The sequence below is a fragment of the Scomber japonicus genome, chromosome 22 (genome assembly GCF_027409825.1).
Source record: "Scomber japonicus isolate fScoJap1 chromosome 22, fScoJap1.pri, whole genome shotgun sequence".
In the NCBI taxonomy this organism is placed as follows: Eukaryota; Metazoa; Chordata; class Actinopteri; order Scombriformes; family Scombridae; genus Scomber; species Scomber japonicus.
In genome coordinates, this window is record NC_070599.1 from 2,827,093 (window position 1) to 2,842,187 (window position 15,095).

The 15,095-nt window shown below is 42.6% G+C and overlaps 1 protein-coding gene across 1 annotated transcript; it reads left to right on the top strand.

The window, feature by feature from the left end:
* Window positions 1-2,507: 2,507 nt before the first annotated feature.
* On the top strand, window positions 2,508-4,936 carry vgf (VGF nerve growth factor inducible). The gene has a single exon (XM_053343473.1). The coding sequence runs from the start codon at window positions 2,508-2,510 to the stop codon at window positions 4,692-4,694; it is 2,187 nt and encodes a 728-aa protein (XP_053199448.1). The 3' UTR covers window positions 4,695-4,936.
* Window positions 4,937-15,095: the final 10,159 nt, after the last annotated feature.

The window sequence follows — 15,095 nt, forward strand, 5'->3', positions numbered from 1 at the left end:
CATTTGTTTCAGAGTGCAGAGCTTTTTGTTTTGTGTGAGAGTGATATCTGGTGTTTGATGGGTTATTTCATGTTTAATAGTATAAAACATTTAAATTAATTGTAGCTATGACAAATAATAGATTTTATCAATCATATACATGATTATAATAAATATATATACATATATATATATATATATATATATATATATATATATATATATATATATATATATGTATACCATGATACATCTTTTACTGTCAACAGTTTTTAGTTATGAACAGTTCTGGTGGGTTTTAAATGATGTGTTGGTTTGCCACCAGTGTGGGAGCTGAATATATTGATTATCGGACTGGCCATTTTTCTTTGTTTATGGTCAACACAGAGGTGGCTGTATTGTCCTCCTCCTCCTCCTCCTCCTCCTCATCATCATCATCATCATCAACATCATAATCATCATCATTATCGTCACGTCATCACCATGACTCGTTTTGCCAAAAATAACCAGAGAGAAAATTGAAATAGAATGGAGCTGTTTCAACCTGTTCCCTTTGTGTGCATTAAGGTGCGGTGACGTTGACAGCAAGAAGGTTATGATACCACAAAGACAGTGACCATGACAGTCTTTTGTTGTGTCTAATAGCCATGTATGCAGTACCCTGAGGGTTGGCTGTGTATGCTGCGGGGAGGTTACTCATGTTGACAGAAGTCTGGAGGTGGCTTTATGATACCAGATTTTGTTAGATTATTAATCCGCTCTGCTGGTTTGAGTGACCTGCTCAGGCCAGAAGCTCACCTTCTGTAAGAGAGAATAAAACTGAGAGAGACATGCAATCAAGTTTTGTTTGGATTATATGGAGCATAAAATCGGTCATATTACATCCTCTTCATTTTAATCATTCGCTGCGAGTTTGCACATCACGCATCCAGCCACCTCCACTGCAGAACATGCACGACTCCACCAGGCTTTGGCTCTGTTGCTGCATCCTGAGACGTTTGTTTTGTAAATGAAAAAGAGAGGAAAGAATTGCAAATGGGAAACTTCAACGAGGTTCCAGAGATTTTCTTGAACGAAAAAATATAAAAGAAATAAACATCTATAATATCTAGATGAATAATGAAATAATCCAGATGACAGGTGTTTTTTTTTCTACATGTCTTGAGGAAATATTTTCATGACAGACAAAATGACTACATATATGTTTGCAGTGCCCTAATACCAAATACAACATAGAGTCTCGCTTGGCGCTTAAAAGAAGAGGAGGTTGTAATGTCGATGTGAGCGAACTGGGGCCTCAGTGATCTTTTAGACCTGCGTGCATTTTAACACAAATCCAATAATGCGGGGTAAGTGGGACACGTTTACTGAAGTCAGCTGCAATAAGGAATATAGTCTGCAGTCATGTTCAGCTGCTGTGATATCTGACACAAACTAAAACCAAACGTCACTGCACTTGTTGCACTTCACAACGTTGAAGACGTAAGAACCAAGGACAGATGCGGGATCCCTCCCCCGCCAGCAGCAGCATCAGGAGCGGTTCTTGGTCATGAGCTGAAGTGCGTAACAGTTCAGTGCTGGTGGTGCTGCATGTCTTACATTTCACAGTTGAAATGCATTGAAAACAATGAGTCTCCCTTATTGCTGGAATGGTTATAAATCCCAATGTTTCCGTCCTTCCGACCTTCATCAGACATATGTTCAGTATCACAACACTGCAAATCTAGGAAACCTGGAAAATACAAAGTGACAAAATTTAATAATGCCAATAAATATTATAATAACAATAATAATGCCATTCATCTACAGTCTCATCAAACATTTTATTAGAAGGTCAGAAAAGGTTAGTTTGTAAAGAAAAACATAAAAAAACCCTTTCAATATTATCATACATCGAAAGATATAAAATAGACAGAAATTATGTCTAGACCTACAATCAAATGGTACTAAATTACCACAAGTCAAGGTTATACTTTGGGAAAGCATAACTGCTAATTCATCATTAATCTTAACTATAACACCCATATAATATAATATTATGTGAAATATAAGAAACAAGGAAGTCAAATCACGTCTTTAATATTTGGTACTACACGTTTTGTTTGTAAGATAGAGATGCAGCAGACATAGTTCTTTTTCTCTGTTTCATTTTAGATTTAGATTACATTAATTACATTATTATGTTTCAAGAAGAAATACGTTGTTTCTTACAGTAGTCAATTCTTGGGGTCTACAGGGACCTACTTACGTGGATTTCTGCTTGTTGTCTTCTACTATTTCTAAATAATTATTAGATGATATCTCACCCAATGTGAGCTGAGATAGGCTAAAGCTCTTCCACAACCCTATAGAGGGTAAGAAGTCAAGAAAATGACTGACTGACTGAACATATAAGAAGAAACAAAGACATATTCTCTGATCTGGTTCTATGGAATCAAAGAGTGAAGATCTGTTTTTGTGCTTTTCTCTCCTCTCCAGGTGTTTCTAATCCTCCTCTCTTCGTACAGTTGGCCCTGTTCTGAGTGGCCATGATTGGGTACCATGATGCCTCAAGTGCCCTTACTCTTCTGGTCATCCTGACGGGGGCTCCTTCAATCCTCCATTTGTCCACCTCCAGCCCTATACACACCCCTGGCAGTAACCTGCACATTGCTGCTTCTACTGGGCTGGTGGTATCTGGAGACAGGGAGAGAAGGGATGAGGAAAGACGATCCATACAGAAAAGAGAGGCAGAAGAAGAAGAGGACGAGCTCTTTAAAGATGTAGATCCCAAAACACTAGCAGCAGTTTTACTGGAAGCACTGAATCACTCACAAGTAGAGAGAAGGAGGGAGGGAGAGGATGGGATGGAAGAAGAGATAATGCCTGAGAGGGAAGAGATTAAAAAAGAGGAAGCATACAGAGACGTGAGAATGATGGAGGGAGCAGAGCGAGACAGAGATGGACGACAGGAGTTAGAGCTGCTGATGGCTGCACAAGGGAAGGAGCGGGAAAGAGAAGAGGCAGATGAAAGGAAAAAAGCTCAGGATGAAGAGGAGAAGATGACTGAGAGGGTGACCAGTCACACGACAAGTCAGACAGTGCAGGTCCAAACACAACAGCAGCCTGCTACTCCAGATGGAAGAGGGTTGTATGGGCTGGGTGGTGTCCACCAGCAGGAAGCAACCAGTCCAGAGCAAGGGAATGAGGAGGAGGAGCAGCTCAACCCAGAGGAACTGAAGAGCCTCGAGACCATGATGAAGGAGTTTCCTAGTTTGAACACTGCCACTAAGAGGAAGGGAGATTCAAAGCAAACCCAGAGAACTAGCAGGGCTTATAGCACCTTCAATGACATCATACCAATATATAAAGGCAGCAACCTCGCCATGTCTAAAAAGAAACTGAAGTGGCAAGAGGAGACTCAGAAAGCCATGAACTTCCCAACATTCAGGGGAGGCAATTTTATGGATGAATTTGAGGACAATAATTATGCTGGTGGAAATGCAGTACAGTCCCAGCCTCCGTCACAGCAGGAGGACATGGAAGACGATGAACCAGAGGAGGAGGAAGATGAGGAGGTATTGAGTCCAGAGGAAGAGGAGGCTCAGGCCAAAGCAGAGCAGGAAGAGATGAGGAGGCAGGCGGCTGAAGCCCAGAGAGCCAAAATGGAGGAGGAAAAGTTGGCTGACATTGCCTCAGACATGCTGCTGCGCTACATGGTCAAACAGAACAACGGGAACAAGAAGTACAGCTCATCTCTGTCCAACGCAGCAGAGGACAAGAGGTCTGATGAGGAACAGGGAGTGATGGAGGAGGATGATATTGATCCTCAAACAATTGACAAGCTTATTGAGATCTCCAGCAAGTTGCACCTCCCTGCCGATGATGTGGTGGATATCATCAGCGATGTGGAGAAGAAGAAGAAGAAAGACGTGCCGCTTGAGATGACATCACGTTGGCAACGCCCCTTAACGCCCCTGTCTGTGTCATCATCAACCAATGGCTTTTCAGTGTCACAGACCAATCAAAATAGTTTCCCTGACTCAAAGCAACCAACTCCAGCTGTCAATGTCCTCAAAACCTGGTTTCAAGAGAAGTCTCCAACTAAATCACAGGATCTCTGGAGCAAAACTGTAAATCCTACAAATCCAAATCTTTGGCCAAAACCTCAGAAGGCCTTGTTAAGCAAACAGGACCCCTGGCTCAAATCACCTAAGTCTACTTGGACTGGCTACCCCCCTTATCCATACACATACCCCTCCTACTACCAGAGGAAGCACTACTCAGACTACTATCCCATCTATGTCCCTCCTCCTCCAAGATCCAAACTCCGCTACTATGTCCCCAGACCTGTTCTCACCCTCAACAATTTTTTGGGGAATTCAGTGGATGACGCATACGCTTTCCCTCCCAAAAACCGTTACCATAGCTGGGTCCAACCTCGGCTAAGAAAACCCCCTTCACGCCTTCACCAGAAGCCTTACTACAACAGCTACCCCCTCCCACTTCACCCACAGACATTTCAGCCATTACCCATCCCCAGACCTCGCTCCCCTCCTAGAATGCCAGGACTTCCTTTTCAACAGAAGCCGTTTTATTACTCAGCCCTAGCACCTGCAGCAGCTAGGAACCAAGATTATTATGTGGCTGGAAAGCAGCCAGACAGCAGCAATCGTGATGATCTGGAGAAATACATTCAGCAGATACTCATGAAGCGACCACAGATGTTGGACTGAAGGAGGGATGAAAGGAGGGAGAGATGGGAAGATGAAAAGGAAGAGAGAGAAGAATGTATTTCTTAATTTTTTATTTTATTTTGCAGGTATTTTGTTTTGTTTTGCATATGTAATATGCAATTTTTTTCATTCTTTCTCCTATTTTGATTGGTTGTCATTTAGAAAAGAACATTGCAGAGGACTTTTTTTCCAGTGGTAGTCTGGATAAAATGGAACTTTAGTAGGGAAATGAAACTACACTCCTCCCCTGTGAAGAAGGGGAACAGTATGAACATGGTAAGTTGGAAAGAATGATGCACAGATTTGTATCGTGCTAGAACTTTGGATCCAAACTCCTGGCATGACAACATTCTCCATTTGGACATTTTACAATGCCAGCAAAGGAGGACACTTAAATATGTTGTTGCTTGTACTTTTCATAAATCATTTTTCAGAGTCAGAGAGTGAGAGCTGGGTACATTGTGGGCAGTGATGGATGCTGTGAAATGTTTGATGGCTGATGAAATTCTTCTCAAACAGAACTTATGTGTGATTATCTGTCAGGAAAACTATCTCAAAGATTATCTCTCAGTAATGATAAACACAATATAGCTAAAAGTATGTGGACACCCAAGCATTTTGGTAATGTAACATGATTGTGACACCATGTTCATGAATCTGCTACTATAAAAGCCCCCAGTCCTCTGGTTTTTGGCTTTTCAGCAGATGTTTGAAGCTGACTGCAGAAATTTGCGCCAATTCAGACACAAAAGCATTAGTGAGGTCCAACAGTGATGTTGGTAATAAGGTCTGACTGGTGTTGGATGGGAATGAGGTTTCCCCACAGCAAACTGGGAAAACATTTCTGTGGAGCTGACGGGGGTATTATCATGTTGAAACATGGAAGAAACAAACTGTTGATACAATAATCTGGAAGAACACTGTTATCTAAAACATCATTATATGCTGGAGCTTTAACATTTCATCTCACTGGAATGAAGGCGTCCAAATCATGAAAAACAGCGCTAGACCACAGGGGTGTCCATCTATTTTACTCATGTTTTAAAGGGGATACATTTTTATGCATATGATTTATGTGTTGTCTGTATGAAAAAGCAGCAAAAATGTCACAAAAAGAATTCCTTTTCATTATGTATAGTCACACATAACCACCTAAGCTATTTCAATTGAAATATACTGCAGCGAAAAGCATATTTCATTCAAAGGGCAGTTGAAGCCACTAACATCACTACAATGGCTTGGATGACTCATCCTTTTGCATAACTTCAATTACCTTGTTGCTATGGTGCCAAACCCTGGTCAAACTGTATTGGCATTCTTTTACATATGATGCCTTCAGAGGAGGATGCAACTGTAGTGTTTAGTATGAAGCAGTGGACATACTGTTCTTTTACTAAACACATGCAATTTTAAAAGATAATGCTGATGTGATTCCATATTTTTTATATTCAACAAATCCCATTAAAAGACCAAATCCAACAATGTATTAGCCAATTAGTCCATCTCTATATAGTTTTATTTTTTTAAAAGGCTAATGTACAGTGTGTGCAGGATTGAGTCAAATAAACTACTGTGGATGTTCTTGGTAATGAAGGAAAGTGTCAAACACTGCAACATTGTGGCTCATTGATGGGTTTTTAAGTTTTTGTACAACAATGGAGCTACACAGCACAGAGAAAGATATATCAGGTTTTGATACAAACACAACACTTGTTAGTAGAACTTGTTAGTAGATTCATTCCTTGCTGGTTTGGGTCTTTTCATGGGATTCATATATTTGTATTAAAGAATATCGCCAACATTATCCATTAAAGATTCTTCCTCCAAATTCCCCCAATAGCCCTCAAATCACAAAGCTCCCTCCAGCTCCATGATAGCTATTTAATATGATTGTAGTATTCAACATTTATTTGGACATGAATTTCTGGAACGGATTTAAATGAAGAATGAGATTTTTTTTTTAAAGTCATTTTTACCCCTCGGATTGGATGACAGTGTTATAAAATGATTTTTTAACATGCAAAAAAACAATCAGTAATCAATAAACACTTCCTTTCCCCCCTTTTCTCAGATATGTCACACAGAATAAGACCATCTTTGGTTTGTTGGTATTGTTGACCTTTGTGGTCATCTGTTGCTAAGGGATGAACAAATCACAGCGTGTTGCCAAGCCAAAACATAATCACGGCATCGACAATCTCAACCATGAAAAAAAATCTATAATGAGGCCATCAGTTAAAAAAGAGAGTGAACTGAGAGGAAGAAGCTTTTTGTAATGTTTAATAATTTGTTTTTTTTTAAGCAGGAATTGATTTGTAAAGAAAGAGGGAAGTGTGGCTGTGACAGACATGAGGGCACAGTGTTTGCACGTTTATATGTACTTGCATCTAAAATTTGCTTCTTTAACAACGTACAAAGCATCAATTAAAAAAGAATAAAAAAATCTTAAAGATGACAGAAACAATGACGTTGGTGTACCTTAAAAACCATTGTTTGAGTCATGTATGCGGCAACTATTGTCTATGGTCTTTCTAGATGTACCTTGTTGTAACCACTGTAATAAACATGCATTTGCTGGATGTAAATATGCGCATGTCAATGACTACTTTTGTTACCCATAAAGAAACAAATAAAGTCAACTATTTTTATTACCAAAGTGCGTCATTGTGGACAGAGATAATTCTTGTGTGAGAGGAACCAGATATGTGGTTTGGGCAGTACAGGACATCACATTCACTGAGCCTGGACACTCACATGTTCAAATGGAATAATGTTGAAAACTCATCAGGTGGTAGGCAGTCTTCTGTTAGGGTTACTACACTTACATATTAATATTATCAATCAATCAGTCTTTATTTATATAGCGCCAAATCACAACAAAAGTCATCTCAAGGCACTTTACACATAGAGCAGGTCTAGACCATACTCTTTAATTTAATTTAAAGAGACCCAACATTCCCACATGAGCAGCACTTGGTGATAGTGGCAAGAAAAAACTCCATTTTAACAGGAAGAAACCTCAAGCAAAACCAAGCTCTAGGTGGGCGCCCATCTGAGTTGGGGGAGAAAGAGAAATAAAGAGGAGAGAGGATAGAGAGAGGCACAGTGACAAACATTTAGTCAACATGGAATAAGATAGGACTTCTGTGCTCATCACGGATTGTCTATAACGAACACCATGTTCAAGCATAAGGGTGTCCATATGTGCACTTGGCACCAGGACACCCTAGGCCGCAGTTCGATGATTGACTTTGTAGTCGTGTCGTCGGACTTGCGGCCGCATGTCTTGGACACTCGGGTGAAGAGAGGGGCGGAGCTGTCAACTGATCACCACCTGGTGGTGAGTTGGCTCCGATGGTGGGGGAGGATGCCGGGCAGACCTGGCAGGCCCAAACGTATTGTGAGGGTCTGCTGGGAACGTCTGGCAGAGTCTCCTGTCAGAGAGAGTTTCAACTCACACCTCCGGGAGAGCTTCGACCATGTACCGGGGGAGGCGGGGGACATTGAGTCCGAGTGGGCCATGTTCCGTGCCTCCATTGTCAAGGCGGCTGACCGGAGCTGTGGCCGCAAGGTGGTCGGTGCCTGTCGGGGCGGCAATCCCCGAACCCGCTGGTGGACACCGGCGGTGAGGGATGCCGTCAAGCTGAAGAAGGAGTCCTATAGGGCCTTTTTGGCTTGTAGGACTCCGGAGGCAGCAGACAGGTACCGGCAGACCAAGCGGAGCGCAGCTAGGGCGGTCTCTGAGGCAAAAACCCGGACATGGGAGGAGTTCGGTGAGGCCATGGAAAAAGACTTCCGGACGGCTTCGAAGAGATTCTGGACCACCATCCGGCGTCTCAGGAGGGGGAAGCAGTGCACCGTAAACACTGTGTACGGTGGGGACGGTGCGCTGCTGACCTCGACTCGGGACGTTGTGGATCGGTGGAAGGAATACTTCGAAGACCTCCTCAATCCCACCAACACGCCTTCTGGTAAGGAAGCAGGGCCTGGGGGCTTGGGTGTGGGCTCTCCTATCTCTGGGGTGGAGGTCGCCGAGGTGGTTAAAAAGCTCCTCGGTGGCAGGGCCCCGGGGGTGGATGAGATCCGCCCCGAGTTCCTCAAGGCCCTGGATGCTGTGGGGCTGTCATGGTTGACACGACTCTGCAGCATCGCGTGGACATCGGGGGCAGTGCCTCTGGATTGGCAGACTGGGGTGGTGGTCCCTCTTTTTAAGAAGGGGGACCGGAGGGTGTGTTCCAATTACAGGGGAATCACACTCCTCAGCCTCCCTGGTAAGGTCTATTCGGGGGTGCTGGAGAGGAGGGTCCGTCGGATAGTCGAATCTCGGATTCAGGAGGAGCAGTGTGGTTTTCGTCCGGGCCGTGGAACAGTGGACCAGCTCTACACCCTCTGCAGGATCTTTGAGGGTGCATGGGAGTTTGCCCAACCAGTCCACATGTGTTTTGTGGACTTGGAGAAGGCATTCGACCGTGTCCCTCGGGGGGTCCTGTGGGGGGTTCTCCGGGAGTATGGGGTATCGGACTCCCTGATAAGGGCCGTCCGTTCCCTGTATGACCGGTGTCAGAGCTTGGTCCGCATTTCCGGCAATAAGTCGGACTTGTTTCCAGTGAGAGTTGGACTCCGCCAGGGCTGCCCTTTGTCACCGATCCTGTTCATAATTTTTATGGACAGGATTTCTAGGCGCAGCCAGGGTGTAGAGGGGGTCCGATTTGGTGACCTCAGGATTGGGTCACTGCTTTTTGCAGATGATGTGGTCCTGTTGGCTTCATCAGACCGTGACCTCCAACTCTCACTGGATCGGTTCGCAGCCGAGTGTGAAGCGGCCGGGATGAAAATCAGCACCTCCAAATCCGAGGCCATGGTCCTCAACCGGAAAAGGGTGGAGTGCACTCTTCGGGTCGGGGATGAGATTCTGCCTCAAGTGGAGGAGTTCAAGTACCTCGGGGTCTTGTTCACGAGTGAGGGAAGGATGGAACGGGAGATCGACAGGCGGATCGGTGCGGCGTCTGCAGTAATGCGGACTCTGCACAGATCCGTCGTGGTGAAGAGAGAGCTGAGCCGAAAGGCGAAGCTCTCGATTTACCAGTCGATCTTCGTTCCTACCCTCACCTATGGTCATGAGCTTTGGGTAGTGACCGAAAGAACAAGATCGCGGGTACAAGCGGCCGAAATGAGCTTCCTCCGTAGGGTGGCTGGGCTCTCCCTTAGAGATAGGGTGAGAAGCTCAGTTATCCGGAGGGAGCTCGGAGTAGACCCGCTGCTCCTCCACGTCGAGAGGAGCCAGATGAGGTGGTTCGGGCATCTAATCAGGATGCCTCCCGGACGCCTCCCTGGTGAGGTGTTCAGGGCACGTCCCACCGGTAGGAGACCCCGGGGAAGACCCAGGACACGCTGGAGAGACTATGTCTCTCGGCTGGCCTGGGAACGCCTCGGGGTCCCCCTGGAAGAGCTGGACGAAGTGGCTGGGGAGAGGGAAGTCTGGGCTTCCCTGCTTAGGCTGCTGCCCCCGCGACCCGACCCCGGATAAGCGGCAAGAAGATGGATGGATGGATGGATGGAATAAGATAGGAGCAGAACTGGTACCGGTCATCCAGGGATAAAGAGAGGGAGGAGGATAGAAGAGCTCAGTGCATCATGGGAGTCCCCTGGCAGTCTATAGCAGCATAAACTAGGGGCTGGTCCAAGACAAACCTGGCCTGCCCTAACTGCTTTTATGCACTCATAAAATTAAAAAAATGATTAATCAATTATTAATTAAGGATCAATTCCTTGATTAAGAGAATAAGTGATTACATTGAATGAATCAGTCTTTTACCTTAAACAGGGATCTCCATCTCAGCCCATCCTCACAAGAATAAATGACAGCATAGGTCTAAGATTCAGGTTGGTAAAAATTACCAATATCAGAGGTGTGTGTTCCAGTCTTGGTGCGTTCAATGACAAAAGTAAAAAAGTAAGTTGAAAGTAAAAGTGAAAAACCCAAAAAACAAGTTTAACTACACTATAAAAATAAGAGATTGCACATGTATTATTCATATGGTAAATAGTATGACAAATGGCAAAATGTTTTAATATTGATTTGTTGTAACCCTTACATACTGTTCATATTCTGACTCATAATTAGTCTCTACACTAATTCACATTCATAAATTCCCCATCAGTCATTAATACATGTTTGATTCATCTATCTGTGAAGTAAAGACATTCACAATCAATATTTTATGGTCCAGGAGAACATGAACAGAATATGATAAATATAACATTAAAATTAAAATGAACACAGGTCAGATTTGTATATGGCTAATAGAAATGTGTATAGCATGTTTTTACAGCTCTCAACTGTAAAGATGGGTCAAATTTGACCATGAACAGTATGTAAGGGTTAAGCCAGACTTGAAAAATGGGAACCTGTGCTTTAATTGAACAAAAAATCATTAATACAGGTCAATAAGTGCCTTGATGGCCTGATATGCTTCTGAATAAATCATGACACCAAATCAAATGAAGGGTAAGGAGTGATAATCCTCTTTGATCACGAGGTGGTCTCTCTAGCTGATTACAACACAGACAGCAATTACAGGTGGGAGGGAACAGAAGAGAGGCTTGCCTTGATATGTCATGCTGCTGTGGGGTGGGGGTTGTTCAGCAGGGTGATTAGAGGTTAGGATGCTGATGAGGAGGAGGAGATGCTGATTGTGGGCTGAAGGGATGTGCAAACACCTACACACCAGTAACCACTAATGCACGTCTTTGTCGAGGTTTGAAAAACACTAAAATTCATGGAGGTGTATTAGAGTGATCATTTCTCATCTACTGGAGCCTTCTGCTGTCTACTGACAATGATTTCCACATGCTGCCACAGCTTATTCATTCACCCTCAGAACAGGAAACATTAACAGATGTGTAAATTGACTCAGTGTGTAACAGAGATGCACAGAGATAAAAGACAGAAAGGATGAGATGTGGGCATGCATTAGTAAATAAGACAAAGCAAGGCTGTAGATACAGTAAGGCTAAGACATGAGGTTAAAATTAGTTTATGACTGCACTCAAATAGAATCAAATGAAAAATTGCTGATAAAAATAAAGCAGCAGATCAGTTCCTGGAGAAAAGAGAACACAGATGACAGGGTGAGGAAACAAGTACCACAGGGCTGGGCAGAGGCAGAGGCAGAGGCAAGAGGGAGGGTTGAGATAAGGGAGGAGTGGAGAGGTTGATGGTTGCAGCTCTGCCCACAGAGAGGTGCAGCAGTGATTCATGATGTCACGTGGTGAAGACTGGGTGACTCATCCACCAACATCATCATGCAGTCACTGCAGAACACCCAAACACACACACACACACACACCCACACACACACACACAGAAGTGCACCACACATTAGACACACATAGTATGTATGCATGCTGATGCAAACTTCAGCTGCACAATCATGAGCTGATCAAACATATTCATGAACAATGAACATATACTGTAAATACTCAAATATAAACAAATGGCAGCACACTCATTAAACCTATTACACACATGCATGAAAATAAACATACATCAGCTGCTAGTGATGATCAACGGAAGTGCTTAGATATGTATCCTATGTCTCTCTATTCCTATGATATATATATCTCACACACACACACACACACACACACACACACACACACACACACACACACCATCACCTCAGAAGACAATGCATTGTCTTACATTAATTTCCTTGAGACGCCCCTACCCCTGCCCACTTTAAACCAAGTCTTCACCCTAAAATGAATGATTTCAATAATGGGGATTTGCTTTTTGCCAAATGAAGAAGCACCTCAACCCCATCGAGTCAGTATGACTCATAGCCTTGGACGTCTAATTAGTTCAAGGAGACTTGATCATTTCATCAACTTTATTTAGCCCAAAGTTATCATTTCATTACATGTTCAAACACCACAAGGCATCCTATAGGATAGTTACAATCATTCACTAATCAGGCACCATCTTGTGGTTAAATTAAATGAAAACACATCAGTCCAGCCAAAAGAACAAACTAAAAGTCCAATTCTAATATGAAATAACAACAGTTGCACTTAGCTTGGAGACACCTAAAATCCAGCACTCCATTCAGTCAATTTGGCAATAGTGTGTATCATTTTTCAACATATTCTGTGTTTTTCTAAAGGAGATGTCTCCTAAGAGTGCTTTTATTTAAAAAAAATCAGATTTACCAACCATCACCATTTGATTGGCAGCAGTTAACAGGTTATGTTTAAAATCTCATATCAGCTTTCTCTACACATACAAACTGTTGCACACAAAAAAAACACATTTAATATAAAAAACTTTAACAACAAAATGTTGCTATGTAATCCTCCAAAATGATGTAATGTAATCCTGAAAAAAAGGCCAGACAAGAAGGAAAAAAACGGATGACTTGCCGACTTGCTCACTGTAGTTGTAGCTGACTGTCACTTATTCTGCAGCTAATGAGTCGTAATAAGAATCACTGGGATCAGGAGCGCCCCCTGCCATGAGAACTGCGTGCCTCACTTAGTGACTTTTTGCAGTCGTTTTATGCTGCTCATCACACTAAACACGCTACAAACACTGTACATTATATCATCAGCTAAACTATGGACATTTAGTTCATATAGTAAAAGTGTTTGAACATGTTAATAGCGACATACAGAGAGACAGCTGTACAGCTGTACTGTCTCACTGCATAGCATGCCAGCGCAGTAAGCCGAGTCATTGCGCAATCTATGGTGAGGCTCGTCTCGCTGCTGCCTCACTGCGCGTCTCTTTTCAGTGTTTGATCAGTACATGTGAAAATTCAGCGATTTAGAATTAAAAATAATCCGAAACTGGTAAAGTTAGATAGAAAATAACCTTATAGTGCAAATCACTGGACAAATATAACCATTTATTATTTTTTTCATTTTTAAGTCTTTTTCCATGATAACAGGTGCGGCACAGCCTCACCTGCCTCCCCTGACCGCATGTCACTGAAATTGAATTTGACAAAGGTAAACAACTATGTTTAGTTCTAAAAAAAATTACAATAATTTGAATTAATAAAATTAATAAATAATTGTGTTACTTTTCTAGCTGATTGTACCCTGAAATAACACAAGATGCCCATAAAGAACTTTAAAAAAATATCCAACTGGATACTTAAACATAGTACCACTACATTTACCTGACAGATAAATGTTACTGGTTACTCTGCAGATTCAGATTTTACTCACAAAATATAACAAACATAATATAATGCATTATTATTTGTTAAACTATACAACATTGCATGAAATAATTCTAATTAAAAGCATGCACACATGTGTGAATTTGATGGGGGGTTTTGTGATTATTGCAGCCAAAAATGTTTGATTTTGCAGAAGCTTTCCTCAAAACTTACTTAACATGGGGCAGCTGGTGGAGGAAGACAGGATGCAAGGTTGTCAGAGATTGACATGGGAGGTTGGTTGACAAGTGGAGTCATACACACACACACACACACACACACACACACACACACACACACACACAATATTTTTGTATAGATTGAAGTGCACCAGCACGCTGTTGCATTGCATTTTTTATGAGTATAATTTCTGGATGAATGGTATATTTTTTCAATATGACAAGTACTGTATTTACTGCATTTCATGTTTCACTCATGTCTGTTTGTCTCTTGTTTGGTTTCAGGAAATGTTAGCATTGCAAACTATTGCTAGAATGCACTTACCAGCTTTGAGAATGACATGCTTGCTACTCAGTGATCCACATCTCCTCAAACCTCTCTGCAATTGACCTCCACTCTTCTTTGGTGGATACAGCCATGTACTCTTCCAGTGGAGCCATGGGGTCTCCACACCTCTGATCTTGGAGACAGTGGAGACCCAAACAAACAAGCTGTTAGAGATGGTCTGAATGAGTCACTAGTGGCCAGATATCATCAGCATAGAAAACATTTCATTTGGCTGAGTTGTAGTGATTCAGTAGGTAATAAAATCTATTTTAGTAGTTGATATGGCTGCAATGCTATGCCCTCCACTTCTGCAACTAACCTTAGCAGTGTCTGTGACCAATTATCTCCTGTTTGTGGAGCCTTCTTGGTACAATGCTCGTTGGTTGTTGAGCAGCAATCCCATACTCATGCCTCTGATCATTCCAGCATTGCTTATCTAGTTGGCTCACTGAAAGCAGCTGTTCTTGCTTTATCTTTTATTGTTCAGCATCTATGTAGCTTGTCTCCAGATCTCTTTGTGGTGTTATGTCTGGGAGCCCTCCTCTGATGGTGGTGGAGTGAGTGATAGATCTAATTTACAGAGTTCCTTTTTCCAGTTTAGTCCTTCAGATTGAGCAATGTGTATCCTTTTCATCAGTGAAGCATGTTGTCTCTCCACTTCACCATTAGT

Excerpts from the sequence above, each read along its gene's own strand:
- vgf (XM_053343473.1), top strand. The coding sequence starts at position 2,508 with ATGATTGGGTACCATGATGCCTCAAGTGCCCTTACTCTTCTGGTCATC.